The sequence below is a fragment of the Asparagus officinalis genome, chromosome 1 (assembly GCF_001876935.1).
Source record: "Asparagus officinalis chromosome 1, Aspof.V1, whole genome shotgun sequence".
Taxonomy (NCBI): Eukaryota; Viridiplantae; Streptophyta; class Magnoliopsida; order Asparagales; family Asparagaceae; genus Asparagus; species Asparagus officinalis.
Genome location: NC_033794.1, coordinates 131,940,133 through 131,957,458, shown reverse-complemented (window position 1 = coordinate 131,957,458; position 17,326 = coordinate 131,940,133). Strand labels below are relative to the sequence as shown.

The 17,326-nt window shown below is 42.7% G+C and overlaps 1 protein-coding gene and 1 pseudogene across 1 annotated transcript; one reads left to right on the top strand and one right to left on the bottom strand.

The window, feature by feature from the left end:
* Positions 2,397 to 5,082, top strand: LOC109827486 (probable E3 ubiquitin-protein ligase ARI8). Its single transcript, XM_020394524.1, has one exon. It carries the CDS (start codon positions 2,533 to 2,535, stop codon positions 4,174 to 4,176), a length of 1,644 nt encoding a protein of 547 aa, XP_020250113.1. The 5' UTR covers positions 2,397 to 2,532; the 3' UTR covers positions 4,177 to 5,082.
* Positions 8,278 to 13,581, bottom strand: LOC109841990 (annotated as a pseudogene).

Below are 17,326 nucleotides of genomic sequence, written 5' to 3'. Positions count from 1 at the left end.
ATTGATCTTTGCAGTAGACTATAGTGCTAGATTATTGGAGGGAAGACTGTCTATATCTGGTTCATCATTCGGAACCATATCACATCCTGGATCTGATGAAATAGGATGAATTGAAACGATAATTTATAAATACGTAATTATCTTGAATATATCAACCATTACCAAATACTAGGACTTCATTCCGATATCATGGTGTTTTTTTTACTGTGTTTTTAGAAGATCACTAAGGGCTTGTTTGGCAACTTTGTAAAACTGGGCCAAGTCTAAGCTTGGTCCAGTTTTGAGATTGTTTTCTGATTGGTAAAAAAACATTTTTAGTTTATTTTTTGGGGCTAAAATCAGTTTAGTTGTGGACTACGGGGTAGGGGTGAGCACGGTTCGGTTCGGGTCGGTTTTCACTAAAATTTGAACAACCGAACCGAACCATCTACAATTCAAAACCGAACCGAACCATTACAAATCGGTTCGGTGCGGTTCGGTTCGGTTTGTTCGGTTCTAACTTCATCAAGTATAACTTCACTTCAATTTATCTTTTATATATTATTATTACCCTATGCCAGCATGTATTTGTTTTTTAACTTCACTTCAATTTATTATTATTGCTCATGTATGTATATTGTTTTTAAGTGAAGTAACTTGTCCTTTTGGATTAAATACTAGAATCTGACGTTGTAATTTTTTAGTAACTTTTTAAGTGAAGTAACTTGTCCTTTTGGATTAAATACTAGAATCTGACGTTGTAATTTTTTAGTAACGGACTTGCTTTGTCTTTGTGTAGCAAGCTTTGACTTTGGTCTTTGTGGAGGCAAAAAAAGAAGTTGATTCATTAGAACATTGGTTATGTATGAATCAATTCCCTGCAACTGCTATTCATGGTGATCGAAGACAACAATAAACCCACAAATCAAAGGCACAAATATATTCGGTTAGTTCGGTTCGGGTCGGTTTGAAAAATTGTCAACCCGACCCAAACCGCCTTACTCATAAAACCGCTTTTTCCAGATCGGTTTGGGTCGGTTCGGTCGGTTTTTTCGGTTTGAACCGAACCGTGCTCACCCCTACTACGGGGTGCTGGTTCACAACTAAATTGGTTCTCTAAAGAACCAGCTTCAAAACCCAATTTGGCCCAGTTGCCAAACAGGCCCTAAGGGTGTGTTTGGCAATCAATTAAAAATTAGGTCAGGTCTAATCCTAACCTAGTTATCTTCTAAACCAGTTTAGAGTCAGACCAAGAAGGAGTTGGTCTAACACTAACAGGTTTTAAGGTTTATTTTTTGCCTAAAAAGAACTAGGCCCGAACTAGCCCAGTTCTTATGCCCAGTTTTTACTGATCACAAACTAATGCAAAACTGAGTCAAGTCCAATCCTAACCTCGTTTTAAAATATTTTCAAAATGTTTTCAAAATACTATAATAACTGAGGTTGTGGTTCACAAACTAATTTTCCTTTAAATACATTGGACGGATGATTAGTTCTAGTTTATTGGAGAAGATATACCAATAATTAAAAAAATAGAATTTAATATAATATCTGAAATTCGAAGTTAGGACATCTAATGATATTTGAACTTTTCATAGAAAGAGATTTGATTGGAAATAATATGCACTTTTAAAATACCCATTCCTTCCTAAAATATATTCATAATTAATTAGAATTTTAAACTAATTGGAAAGATGGGTATTTATCCCTAAATCTCAAATTAATTGCCACATTTCGACTTTTTGAGTAAGAACATTGAAGACCACGTGGCGACTTAGGTGAACCACCAATTACTCTATATATAAACGAGGGGTATAGCGATATAATTAGAATTTGGATCATCTCTACTAAAAAATTAGTAAGTAGACCGCTTCGACTTATTTAGTACGTGGTTATGGTTCATTTCAAATCTAGCACTCACCATATCCCCCGTATGAGTAAAGATTACTTGTTTCTTAATTTACACTTAGTGACAAATCACAATCACCCCTTGAGAACTAACTCACGATTGAGACGTAGTAGTGATCTCTTCACTATTATTTTTGTAGCGAAAAGGATCCGGATCCGTAAAATTATAATAAATTCTAATTATACTCTTACCCTAACTAGGAATCCCCATATGAATTGTTTTACTATCCTTCTTGACCAAGGATTGAAATTAGAATTTCCTAGTACTTTAATAAATTAAAAAAACCGTAACCTCTTACAATTTACCTGCAAAATCATACCAAAATCCTAATAAACTTCGGTTTGAAATAGAGGTGTTACCCCACTATTAGGAGACCTAAATACATAAATAATTAATTAAGGATTCATAGAATTTCCTAGTAGTAGTAAAGTTAGGTGTTATAAGATGCGCGTATCTAATAAGAAAGCCTAGGCGTAATTGGAATCGGGCGCACGTCTGTATAAAAGACCCTCCACATCAAATCTAAACGCCAAACCAGAAAGCAGAAACAACCCTCAGCGATCTTCGTCAAACAAGAAAGAATATATAATAAGACCTTGCTCCCCACGGCCCTACGTTTTTTTCGTGATAGCGGTTTGAAGAGCATGGATTACTCCGACGAAGAAGATGGATACAGCGATGATGGTGATATGGGATCAGAGGGCTACTACAATGATGACTATGATGGTGACAGCGATGATGGCAGCTTCGCGGAGGAAGACCCCGGTGATCGATTGATTCCTCGCGAGCAAAACTACAAGATCTTGAGCGAGGATGACATACAAAGACTCGAGCAGGAAGACGTAAGGAAACTCTCACATACTCTCTGTATCTCATCTGGTGATTCTTGTGTTCTTCTTGTGCGCAACAATTGGGACGCCAACAAGGTGCACGACGAGTGGTTCGCGGACGAAGAGAAGGTTCGGAAATCTGCTGGTTTGTTGTTGCAGAACCCGGTCGGGATTGTGGACATCGCAGAGAAGGAAGTGAACTGCCCGATATGTTTCGAAATGTGGCCCGTGGGGGAGATGATTAACGCAGCTTCTTGCCGCCATCGCCACTGTGTTGGGTGCTGGAGAAGTTACATTAGCACATCCATTAACAGCGACGGCCCAGGTTGTCTCGACCTGCGATGCCCCGATCCGTCTTGCAAAGCCGCTGTCAGTAAAGACGTGGTCGACGCTTTGGTGTCGCAAGAGGATAGAGAAAAGTATTCCCGCTTTCTTGTTAGATCTTACATCGAAGGCAATAAGAAGGCGAAGTGGTGCCCCGGCCCGGGCTGTGACTTTGCAGTTATTTTCCATGGTGGCGGAGGAAGCAGCAGAAGCGCGGACTCCGAGGTTAGTTGCAGATGTGGGCATGCTTTCTGCTGGAATTGTGGGGAAGATGCTCACAGGCCGGTGCCTTGTGAAACCGTGGCAGAGTGGGTATTGAAGAACAGCTCAGAATCCGAAAACACAAACTGGATATTAGCCAACTCCAAGCCTTGCCCTAAGTGCAGACGCGCCATCGAGAAAAACCAAGGATGTATGCATATGACATGCACACCCCCCTGCAACTTCCAATTTTGCTGGTTATGTCTTGGAGGCTGGTCAGAGCACCAAGGCCAAAGTTTTTATGATTGCAACAAGTACGTAGAAGCCAAGGAAAGTGGCGCCTACAGCGAGGAAGAGTCAATAAGGGAAAGGGCTAAAAACTCTATAGAGCGGTACACCCACTACTACGAGCGTTGGGCAACAAATAAATCATCGACCAAAAAGGCAATTGCAGATCTGCAGAGTATGCATAAAAAGGTTGACAAGCTCCGCGACAAGGTAAGCATGTCCCATGGAGAGCTCAACTTTGTGATTGAAGCCTGGGAACAGGTAGTGGAGTGCAGGAGAGTTCTTACATGGTCTTATGCCTACGGATATTACCTTGACCCCGAAGGGAAGGCCAAGAAAGAGTTGTTCGAGTACCTGCAAGGCGAGGCCGAAGCTGGTTTAGAACGGCTGCACCAATCAGCTGAGACGGATCTGCAAGCTTACATGGCTGATAATGTTGATGAAATTGTCGGTGAAGATTTGAAGAAGTTCCTTGATTTCCGTGAGAAACTCGCTAGGCTGACCAGTGTGACACGCAACTATTTTGAGAATCTTGTTGGGGCTCTGGAGATTGGGTTGAAGGAAGTGGACAGCACCGTTTCATCACAGTTAAACAAGAAAGAAGAGGAAATCATCGAGACTTCTGTAGACTATGATGATGAGTAATGGAGCTGTAGCAGCCGCACTCGTTCCAATTCTGGGCAATTTGATGAGCGCCAGGCGGGCTGATAGCGTACAACTAACGCACTACAGTGTTTTAGGTGGGAGACACCGGCCCGCGGCCTGGGACATGTTCGATATCTTCTTTGGTTTATATTCATCGTACTTGATCAGTAGCGTCTGTGTTAGCTACAACGTTCGCTGCAATTTTATTTTCTTTTACCTTTTTCTTCCCCCACTCCTTTTAAATTGTAAGCGGTAGCCAATCTATACATACACCTCTCAGCTTTACTGAAACCACCTTCCAGGTTATGTTTTCCCACTCTTGTTGTCTGGACGTTAAGAGTTTTGTCCCGCTGCAGGTTGAAATTTGGATAAAAGTATGTATCACTCATCGATAATATCTCAGCCATTTGCGTCAAACTAGGTGTTTCTGCAATTTGCCATCTCTATCTTATAGACATCATATTTGGTTGACATTGTCAAACCCATGATAGTTGAAGTTATGAAAGACAAGCAAGCGACTCACTCATATTTGAAATTTTTTAATGTTCAAAGAGTCTATTTGCAACTGAAATGATCTATTCCTTCCATCCCCTTTCCCTCTCTCGCTTTCTCCTCATCCCTCTCTCTTTCTTCCTCTCTCTTTTCAGTTTCTCCTCCCCTCTTGCGCATCATCAACTCTCTCTTTCCCCTTATTCAAACACCATCTTCCTTTGCTGTGTCGACACCCAAACCCAGATTGCAAACTCCTCCCTCTTATGCTTAGAAGGTTCTTCTCCACGAATGCCCGCTGAGATCTCTACAGGGTAGCAAACTGTTATTTGGGCTGATGAGATCATGAGGCGATTTTTGGAGGAAAAAGATGGAAAACGGTGAATCTCATATGAACGTTGAGCCCGTTTAAAGTGGGCATTGGATTACGTTCCCTCAGCTCTTGTTTGTTCTATTATAATCCTTTCCTCCCTCCCTCCCGCACCACACGCACCAAAAAGATCCTCGTCTTATGATATAAGCAAAAGTCATATTCTGGAAACCATTGACTCATCATGACATTGGCATCTCACTAAGATGAGAGGTCGCGGATGAGATTTATTTCAAAATTCTCAGTTCACGATAAGGCTAAGACTCGCAGTTTAAAATAATGTTTATGACTTCATCAAATAATAATAATAATGTTTATGACACTACAGTAGCTAGCTACATGGCAACAAGAAGCCTGTCCAAGGATACTACTGATTTTCAGATTAGATTCAGTTGAACTTCACTCGAGTTACATAAACATAAATCAATCAGGGTACATACCAGTGATATCCAATACTGAATGTTTCCAGCTCAGGGAAGTAGAGCACAAAATGACTATGACAGAAAGGTACGCATCATATTTAAACAAAATACAGACTGCAGGCAAAACCTAACGACTAGGTGAGTATATAATTACAATACTTCAGAACTTTGAAGTTGTGTATATTCAGAATATCAAAACAAACCACTTCTTGAAGGGTTAGAAAAGCAGATTACCGCTCTACAAGCTAACTGTGATGTGGTTGCATTGAAAAACATAATCGAGCATGATATATCATGTTATAGTTATGCAACTACATTTCTAATTTATTGAGAGAAAGAAGGCACAAGACTAGCTCTACATGATAAGTTTATCAAGAGTACCTGGAAATCGAAATGGCTTATTGCTTCAGTTAAGCTGGAAAATGACCTTTAATAAATCGACAATGATTTGCACGTACGCGTTAAGGATTTTCAATTTCCTCAAAGGTACCTGGCTTTCCAAACATCAGTAAAGGGATCTATCACATCTTCAAATAACTGAAAGATAAACTCAAAAGTGAAAGTAAGATATTTTAAGGGAAATGTGACAGAAGAAACAAAAAGAAGATGACCTAATATAAATGTGAAGTCTGAGAGTTGTTTTTGCATGATGGCTCTTGAAACTTTCCACAAAAAAGTGATCCAATAACAGCTTTAAATTTTCTCAAGACGCCGTGAAATGATAATATTTTCATGCGTTTCGTCGAGAATCTAAAGATGTTGGCAATGGATCTGGTCATACCAGCGTATCAGTACAACCCAGTATAATACTATACATGGTGTATAATCCAATGTTGATTCAACTCCAAAGGATATGCACGTGAAGCGCAAACTCGTCAGCTGAGGACAAGTTTGCTTCATGCATGCATTTTGTCTGGTTGAATACATGCGCAAATTATCAAAACATAGCAGCAATAAAAGAAGTTCAATTATAGCCCATCATCAGTCAGTAACACCACAACAGACAACTAACATAAAATAGGCACTGACCGACCAGACAGGAAAGATCATCCCTCAACCTCAGCTGCCTCTTAGCCATTTAAGTTAAATGTACCTTTTCAAAGTCTTCAGAACAAGTAGGCCATAAGTAGAGAGAAAACAAAGGCATCATATTCAATATATTTTGCCTTGTAGGACATCAAAAAAATTTTCCAATTCTCAATGAAGTGTTATCTAACTAACAAGATGGAGAGAATCATCGGTAACCTATAACTAAGCTGTGACAATATGAGTAACCATCCTGAAGCAGGAGAGTCAATACAATCTAGATCTCAACATGAAAACAGAACATCAAGACTGATTAAGGAGAGGTAAAATAGCAAGGAAGAAGCGTTTAGATAGAAAAAAAAAAATAGGGACAAGAAGGATAACAGGGTTCACACAGTAAAATGTTATTGAACACAAGCTTCATAGGATCTCATTGAAACCGTAAAGCAAATTGAACATGGAGGTTCCTTTCGGACATCCTGTAATTTCTGCCAAAGCAATCCTTAGGCTCCATGCAACCAGCTTATTCCAACACAAAAGAAAAATGATGACCTAATGAATTCTCTTGCTACCGTCATGATATGAAAGCTAAGAATTTGCGATAAACAACCTTACAACTACCAGAATTATCCTGCGTATAATTCATTGACAAAGAAAAAAAACAAGAGATTTTCTTAAGAGGATTAAACTTTTCATTTGAATAACAACTGCATGAGGAATTGATGTTTATGTCCTCCCTGTGGCACAGCACGAAGGCAAATTCCTCTGTTTCCGAGTAAGATAATTGCACTTCCACAGTCATAAAAAGTACGTCATTTACAAGATGACAAAGAATTATACAATAAGGTCATGAAGAAGGATTGGTCAATGTCTCAAAATATATTACCACTTATCCAATACAAATCAAATGAAGTCTAAAATACAAGAAATATGTGGTGTAATGCAATAGGCATATGTTGTAGCATATGAATCTGGTTTGCATTAATATAGAAGGCACTATAAGCAAAGTCATTTCGTGGTTTCTGCATGAACAATTATAATTTTATTTAAGATAATAGAAACTCAACCAGGTTCTTACAACATGGTGTGAATCCAAGAAGTGAACTTCAGGTCTAAAAAGATACTATTGTAATCTACAAATTAGAAGTTTCTCGTGCAATGTAACAGGATGCTAGATGACATGCAATGAAAATGGAGTTTATTGATGTTACCTCAAAGGCTCAGTAACAAGCAAACTGGCTACATTTCAGGTTAAATGTGGAGAAAACTCAGTGAAAGGTCTAGCCAACCAAATAATAATTCATCTCGTCCAGAGGCAGCTGGCAGTTCAACCACCATTTTAGTGTCGCTGAAGTATCTTCAAAAGGCATATTACTAAAGTGTTATGGGAAGGGGGGAAATAGAACCTGAAAGAAACTATTTCTGACGTCAAAAGAAAATAATAATAATAATAATAATAATCAAAAGAATAAAAAATTGACTACAGCATAATATGTTCTAGTGTAGAATTGAATGGTTATAGAAACTTCAACAAAACAAAAGCATACTGAATAGGAATGACATAGTTAGGAGTGCTTCAATTCTCACAATACATACACGATTGTGCAAAGATGGGTATTATAATCAGGAATTATAATATTAGTTAATTGAGATGGAACGGTTCAAGAGACAAATCGGAGAAAAAAGTTGAACTTACAGCGTACGTATTGCGTTACAGATATCTTGAAGCCAACATGTCAATAAAGTTTAGATAGACCACAACCATAAAGAAAAAGAGCAATAGATTCGGTCACGGATACAAACACACACAAACAGATGTGTTATTCATATGAATAATTTCAATCAAATAAAGGTTAAGAACAGAAAATACCGAAACAATGTCAATAAATTTTAACAGTACACACGAAGGTAATATCGCCTGAGAAGTACTTTAACACTATCAAGGTACTAGAATAACGAGGACTCACTTGACAGCGTTTCACCCACGATACTTGCACGACTAAGACACATAATGAATTATGGGGTATGATATTATGACTCTCACCATCATCAAATTAAAAACAGATTGAATAAGAGATGAACAAGGAAACCAAATTATGGATCCCCAGTGATGTAATTAGAGAAATCTTTCTATCTAACGAGACCACATAAATCTAGCAAAAGAACTTCATCGGGCAGCAGAGTGCTGTTGCTGCGGTTGCGAGGCAGGAATCCCATCAACGATTTCGAGAGGGTACCTATCGATGCAATCCTCCCAGGGCCCATTAGGCGACGGCTTCACATTCCTAAGAGCCTCCCACACGGCACTGTTGCACTTGAACCCGCTCCCGAACGCAATCTGCCACACCCGATTCCCCTTCCTCATCCTCCCCTTTGCCTCAATGTAGGCAAGTTCATACCAAATAGAACTGGACGAGGTGTTGCCAAATCGGTGGAGGGTCATCCTAGAGGCCTCAACGTGCACGGGCAGCAGCTGCAGGTTCTTCTCGAGCTCATCAATCACGGCCCTCCCACCGGCATGGATACAGAAGTGCTCGAAAGCCAGCTTGAAGTCGGGAATGTAGGGCTTGACCTTGGCGTTGAACAGCTTCTTGGCGACAAGGGTGGCAAAGAAGAGGAGCTGCTCGCTGATAGGAAGGACAAGGGGGCCGAGGGTGGTGATGTTGGTGCTTCAAGGGACACCGCCGGCAATGGGCCATCAAAGATCTTTGACAGCTGAAACCCCAACCTTGCCATGCGGTCGTCGGCTGCTGCGCTGGTAAACGTACAGCGGCAAAGATCGCTCGGAATTCGCACCCCGGTGGTGCGGACGTTACCTAACGTGGAGCAGGCGGTAGCTGGCGCCCGGCGCCGGATCGGCGATGCTGTTGGACAGGAGACAGGGCCAAGCGCCCCGACGCGGAAGCAGGCAATTTGGGGATAGAGCATCAGACTTCTTGTTGGCAAGAAGTAACTGGCAATTCTGGGTGATGTATTTCTTTTGTCGCGGGTGCTGGCGAGTGACGCACCACGGCGTAGGTAGCCGCTGTGCACCTGGGAGGAGGTCGCGGAGCGAGGTCGCGACGGCGATGACCCGGCGGCGTGCAGCCATCCCGCCCAGGTTGAAGCTCGTTGATGTTCGCCGCCCTCAGCTTGTACCGCGGTTGACGATCATGGCGACCTACGCGAGGGGGTGGGTTTGAAGAGGCTGGCAGTTGACCACCAAGGACGCCCGACGTCCTTGGTGGCCCGCGGGAGCTGCTGAAGAGCGCGTCGCTGGCGCGCCGGAACATGACTTGCCTCGCCTCCTCGCGCGGCAGGAGGCCGCATTCGAGGGCCGCGGGGGCCAAGGTGTGCATGGCTGCGGCGGACGTAGGTCTCCTCGCCCAGGCCGGAGCGCTCCAGATCTTGGCGCTGGACTCGAGGGGCGGCGTCGTTGAACTCGCCCAGAAGCGGAGTGCCATGAACTGCCTCGAAGCGGACAGCCGCAGGCCGGTCCGGGGGCGTTAGCAGGCGTACGTACGGACGAGGAAGACCGGCCGGGGGCGGCCGGTTGACGTCAGTCGTAGAGGGCGGCGGCGAAGACGAGGGCGGCGGTGCAGCGATGACGTCTGACGCAGGTCGAACTGGAGGTGGGCCCCGACAGCTGGATGAGGAATCCGCGCGGGTACGGTGCGGCTGGCTCTCACGGCTGACGGCGGCGATGAGGGGACGAGGAGGAGGGGTGAAGGAGGTGGGTGATTGAGTTAGTGGTTAGCCCAGCTTCACGTAACTGAGGTTCAGCGCTCTGGAGGAAGTCTGGGGCAGAGCCGTCCGGCTAGGTGCTCGGCGGCCGACGGGGTGAAGGCCCCTTTGGCAGTTCGAGGGGGAACGGCGGTCGGCCGCCGCCGCCGCCCCAGGTTCGCCGGACATGTTTCGCAGGCGCGGCGCTGCTAGCCGGGGCGCCGAGGGATGCGAGGTTGATAAGGGCGGCGGGGGGTCTGGTTTTCCTCAACCACTTTGCGGGAGGGGAGAAGCGGAATGCGAAGGTTGATCAGCGGGAGCTCGTGTGCGATCCGGCGCGACCCGATTAAGATCCGATGCCGATCCGGCATCGGCATCAAGGACGCGGCGAGGAACAGAGGAGACGGTGCCCCCCTTCCTCTCCCTCGTCTCTCTCCCTCGGCCGCTCGCCTCCCGTGAACGCTAGATACGGTTTGGCTATAGATTTAGTTTGGTGGTGGGCGGGTTGGGTTTGCTACGGCAGTTTTTATATACTCCACAAAAAAAGCAAGTCAAAGCTCCGTTTTAGAGAGAGAGAGGATGAGAGGAGAGAGAGGCGGGCGGCAAGTTTTCTTAGTCGTGCTTCCTTAGCGCGAATTTTGCCCGCTTCCCTCCTCAAAATTCAGCACCACTCGCTCTCGTTTTCAACTCTTTCCGGGGGCTATAGATTATCTTCTTCTTCTTCTTCTTTCTTTCCTTTTTATTTTATAAAACACACGACTCGTACGAAATAGTATTTTAAGGCACTACTACTATTATTACCGTCGTCTTATGAATTTACTTCTACAATAGCGAAACGTTATATTTATTTATATATGATATAAACGCGAGTTCATAATGTAGTGTAATTTATTGCGCATTTCTCATAGGGAAATGATTGAGGCACACCACCAACCACACCTTGGGGCACACTTCCCTTTCTCAGCTACAGTGCACAGAGCCCACATAAATTTTTTTTTAAAAATTTCATGTGGACCCCATGCACTGTAGCTGAAAGAAAAGTGTGCCCCAATGTGTGGTTGGTGGTGTGCCTGTAGTGCCACCCTTTCTCATATACGCTAATGGTGTGTTTGGGAGTTTACTAAGGGCCTGTTTGGATTTGTAGGGGGTGAAGGAAAGTTAAGGGAAACTGAGTGAAGGGAAGGGAAGGGAAGGGAAGGGAATTCTCTTCCCCTTGGTTACACCCCAATTTGGGGGGTAACAATTTTTATACTATTAGGGGGTGAACCAAGGGGAACTAGGGTGAATTAACTTCACCTCCTAAGTGTTCCCAAACAAGATGAATGGAGGTGAATGGTTCCCCTAACTTCCCTTCACCCTCATTCCCCTCAATCCAAACAAGCCCTAAGGGAAGGGAAGGAAAGGTAAACAACGGGAAGGGAAGGGAAGGGAAGGGAAGAAAATTGTAATATGTTATTTGGGAGTTGAGTAAGGTGAATGAAGGTGAAATGAGGTAAATATATGTAAACTTACATAAATGACTTTATACTAATAACACATCAGCCCTTTTATTTGTTTTGATTGGGGTAAGAATGTCATTACACCCATTTACCCTTCTTTACTCTCCTCTACCGCCCAAATCGGGGGAGAAAGAAAACCAAGCAATTTTACCCTCCTTTCCCTTCCTTCCTCCTCTCTACCCTCCTTAAAAAAACTCCCAAACAAGATGAAAGCCTCATTTCTCTTCCCCTCCCCCTCTCTACCCTCCATCCAAACAGGGCATAAAAGATCCTTTTTCGTACCCAAAAAAAGTGTGGAGATATCCTTTTTGTTTTTTTATTTGTGAAATTTATCTGCATACCCAAAATGATAATAGCCTTTTCCTACTTACTACCATAATTCTTTTAAATTTTACAAATTGATTTAGATATTTATAAACTAACTCTCAGGCTATGAAGGTAATCTAAATTATACATACATGCGCATGTTTGAGAATGATTAAGCGCATAATTTGTGCGAGTGCTAGTGATACTTATATTTTGTACAAGTCCTATTCACTTATCGATAAGAGTTTCGGTTTTTTGGCTTCCTACACTTTCCAACGTCAACCAATTTAGGTGCTTAAGATTTTAAATTTGGCATTATCGTCATCCTAACCAACTAAATCTTATCAAAATACCCAACTAAGCCGCTAACCTACATCTCCTATATAAACTTAGATGACCAAACAAAAGAGGACACGTAGGGGGGAAAAAAGGAGAGGAAAAGAAAAAAGAAAGAAAGGGAGAGCTGACCACCGAAAACACCAGACCAAAAAAAGAGATCAACATCTTCATCTCACTCCTGACTCGTAAAAAAAGGCAATCAAGTGATAGGTGAGGCATATGATCTTTTGTTGTTCTCAATTGATAATTCCCACAAGATCTAGAAGTTCTCTAGTCTCCCTCCCATCTTCATCAAAGCAGCAACATACAAATCATCTGCCAACATGAAGCGAATAAGGGGCTGTTTGGTTGTATGTTTTTACCATGTAAAAGGATGGAAAGTGTAAAAAAGTGGGTTCCAATGTCAGTTTTCATCACTTTACATTGTTTGTTTAAATTCTCTTTTACATGAAAAGCTTACATCTTTTGATGAGGTGTCACCGAAAGCAAAATCACCAAAATTAGGAGTGATTTTGTTGGAAAGCTGACACAATGTCATAAATGTGTCCAAAAAATTAATAAAAAAGTCAAAACATTGTAGAAAGTGGTGAGGTGGATAACCACTTTCCATTTTGTGTCATAAATACTCTAGTTTACATTATACTATCCAAACAATATAATACTATTATTTTAGGATTCACAAAGATTCCTAACCAAACAATGTAAATACTCGAATGGAAAGTGGTGAGGTGGATAATCACTTTCTATTTTGTGTCATAAATACTCTAGTTTTCTAAAGGCATCCAAACAGCTCCTAAAAGAAAGAAAGAAAGAAAGGAATTGCAATTATTCCATCCGACGATATCGGTCATCACATAATATAAGAAAACATATCTGAGTCTCTACGCTCATCCATAGAGTCTCTGACACCTCTCACTATAAGCCAAAGGACGACTTCAATCATGAGTCTCCCTCGCTGACAGCGCGTCGTCATCACATTAAATGTTTAGTAGGCGTCATCATTCCTCTAGCCCCGATAGTCTTCATGACACATCAGACCACATCGGCACCTCCATGCCCCCAATTAGTTCGCATTAAATACTGAGGTGACCTCTCCTCCACTCGTCGATCGATACCTGTAAAGCAGGTGCTGACATACCCGCTATTCCTTACTCAGCCAAAATTACCATTCTATCCTTTTATCATCACTATAAATAGGGGTACTGTTTCAAATACCAGTGTAAGCAAGCAATATCTCAGAATTCTTCTCCATTCTACTACACTTGAGAACTCACACAATTCATCACTTTCCCACTCAAGTTCATCATTGACTTGATCGTCGGAGGAACAACGAGGGAGCTAGTCTATGTCCTCTTACGAGTTGTGAACGATTAGAGGGAAACACGTCTTCACGTGGGGGAGGAGTTTGTTCACGTGGCCTCAGGCCCACCCGAAACAAAGTGGGATTTGTTTATTCCCTGGACCCGTGAATCACTTATATATATACCTTATCTCCCTTAGGGTTAAAGTGTGTGCGAGGTGAGGGGAAATCAAAAACCGGCGGCTTGCAGAACTGTGCAAAGGCAGAGGTGTGCGGCTTTGGAGAAAAATCGCAGGAGCAAAAAGGATGCGTGTGCAGAGCTTTGGACTTCGTGCAAACATGCTTTTGTGCTTTTGAGAGAGTATTTGTGTGAGGGATCTGAGAGTTTATGAGAGGGTTTAGTTTGTGAGATTGTAAATCCTAGTTGTATCTCTACCTCTAATAGTAGATCTCCCCCTCCTTGTCCCGTGGATATAGGCAGTTTGCCGAATCACGTAAAATTGGTTTGTTTGAGTTTGTGGTCATTGTAATAGTTTTAGGATCCCTCGACAAGTCAGTCCTAGAACTGATGAGAGGAAGAGCCGATATCTCACTTTGTTGAGATATTCGCTTCAGATTCTTGTTTCTTGGTGAGACGAGAATTCTTATTGACCTTTCTCTCTTATTGTGCACCAGAAACTCTACCAAAATTTTCGCTGCGCACAACAAGTGGTATCAGAGCTCGGGCTACGTTTGAGCTATTTGAAGGAGTAGATCAATTTGAAAGATCGTCTAGGGCTTTGTTTGGTGATAAAGGTGGGATCTTTTGGTAAAACACTCTTATCTTTTTAGTTTTGGATCTATTCTTCGTTCGTTGGTGCGTTGAGAAAGATGTCGGGAAAAAAAGGTGCTTTGGGTGTCGAGGGTGGTGCTTCTGGCGCGAAGACCATTTAGAGTTTGAATATCCACTCTATGAAGATAGATGTGGAAAAGTTTAATGACACAAACAACTTTGGATTATGGAAATGCGAGGTTTTGGATGCGCTGAACGCGCAGAATTTGGAGGATACCTTGGAGTTAGATGGCAAGTCAGATGAGATTAAAGAGAAGGTTTGGAAGAAGATGAATCGAACGATGTGTGGTGTGATTAGGTCTTGTTTGACTCAAGATCTAAAATATGATGTGATGAATGAGACTTCTGCAAAGAAGATTTGGGAGATTCTCAAAAGCAAGTATCTGACAAAAAGTGTTGAGAACCACTTGCATTTGAAGAGGAGACTTTATCGTTTCCAGTTGAAGAAGGGAACCCCCATTAGAGATCACATGAACCACTACACAAAGCTTCTTGCGGATTTGACGAATATGGATGTCATGATTGAAGATGAGGACAAGGCGTTGCTGTTGTTGAGTTCCTTGCTCGACGAGGAATATGAGACCTTCGTCCTTACTCTGATTAATGGGAAGGAATCTCTTTCGTATAGTGAGGTCACTGCTGCACTGGTGAATTATCAGCTTTGGAAGAAGAATAAGGAGACTTCGACTTAGTCGGTAGCAGAGGCGTTGGCCGCAAGAGGGAAGGGTCCAAACCGAAAGAATTGGAAGTCATATTCTAGAGTAGGAAAAGATTAGTGTGCTTGGTGCAAGGAGACTGGTGATTGGAAGAAAGACTTCCCAAAGCTCGACGAATTGATGAAGAATAAGCAGAAGCGAAAAGGGAAGCAACCATCATCAGAAGCAAACATCATATCGGATGGTAATATTTCTGACTCTTCTATTTATTCGCTTTCTATCAGTCCTACATGTAGCTATTCGGAAGAATCCGAATGGATGTTGGATAGTGGTGTGACCTATCATGTGTGTCCTAGAAGGGAATGGTTCTCCAGTTTTGAGAAGCTGACAGATAGTGGTGTAGTGTACATGGCTGATAACTGTGCATGTCAGATCCTTGGGATAGGAAGAATTCACATAAAATTATTTGACGGGACTGTTAGGGAGCTAAATGATGTGAGATATGTTCCTTCTTTGAGGAAGAATTTGATCTAGATTGGAGCTTTGGTTGAAGAGGGTCTGAATGTTCGAATTGAGGATATGGTTCTGAAGATTGTGGAAGACTCTCAGATTGTGATGAAGGGCGTCATGAGGAATAACCTGTATTACTTGACTGGAGGTATAGTGATAGGTGGAGAACTGGCGACTTCTATTGATTCGACTAGACTGTGACATTTGGGGCTTGGCCATTACAGTATTGATTCCTCGCATAGATTGAAAGAGGGTGCGAAGACTTACAATTTGAAGTCCAGTGAACATGATGTGAGCAAGAAGACCGGGGTGAAGTTTGACACCTCTATTCACCGTGCTAAGGGTCGTTCTAGAGGAGTTCACGTGGACGTTTGGGGGCCTTCCAAGGGGGCATTATTGGGAGGTAATAGACGTTTGGTTTTCTTTGTTGGTGACTGTTCTAGGCGTGTTTGGGTTGCAACCAAATCCCTTTCGAAGAAAGTCCTAGTAGTATCCAACAGATTGAAGAAGTGTGTAATAGATAGAAAGGTGAATGTACTTCATTCTGATTTTGGTAGGAGATACAAGATGGACCTATTTCTATATTAGAGCCGAGCTCACGGCATTGCGAGATACTTCATTAGAAAGGAAATCTTAGGGCAACTAGATAGAGTGACAAATTTGGAGAACCGTGCCTTGCTGGAGGAGGATCGGTGTTTGTGGTCGAGCAATGGTTTGCAGAAGAGGTTCTGGACTGAGGCTTCGACATATTTGAGTCATCCTATTAAAGAGTTACCAACTGTTGCGATTGGAGGTAACACTGCATTGGAAGATAGGTCTGGTAGAGTCACTTTGGTTGAGGCTTCGATGAGGAAGCCAATTGACTCTCAGCAGGTGGAGAGTTTTGGACAGACCTTAGTTGTATCACAGCAGGTGGAGATTAATGCTACTTCATATTGGGTGGAGATTACTCCACATACTCCAGATCATCCTGCATTGTTTGGGATTCCAGCTGAGGTGACACAGCTTCAGGAATAATTGGTTTTGGATGCAGATGATGAGTTAGGTTTTGATTTGAGTGCAGCTGATAGATGTAGCTTGGATATGGTCATTGGTTCACCTCAGGTGGAGGTGTTTGAGGCCATTGGAGGTGCTATCAGCCGCAGAGTTGATGATATTAGAGAATGGTTGCGAACTCTTCTATTGTATTGAGGTCGTTCGCGGCCATTTGGGTGAACTACGTAAGGCTTGATTCCTTGGGCAAGAGGATACGTAGGCAGTCTTATGATGTAGCCGGGTTGGATTTTGATGGGGGTGAGATCGATTTGGGAGTTGATACCGACATTTGGAGAGTGCTCGCATTCTCGTTTGGGTCTCGACTTGTTGTGGATTGAGTCTGTTGTCATGAATCGTTTCACTTCGTCCTGGACACAACAAGTGAGACATTTATTTTGGTTGGTGTCAGCTCAATTTTGGAAAAACTTCGCCGAGGTGGAGAATTGTGAACGATTAGAGGGAAACACGTCTTCACGTGGGGAGGAGTTTGTTCACGTGGCCTCAAGCCCACCCGAAACAAAGTAGGATTTGTTTATTCCCTGGACCCATGAATCACTTATATATATACCTTATCTCCCTTAGGGTTAAAGTGTGTGCGAGGTGAGGGGAAATCAAAAACCGGCGGCTGGCAGAACTGTGCAAAGGCAGAGGTGTGCGGCTTTGG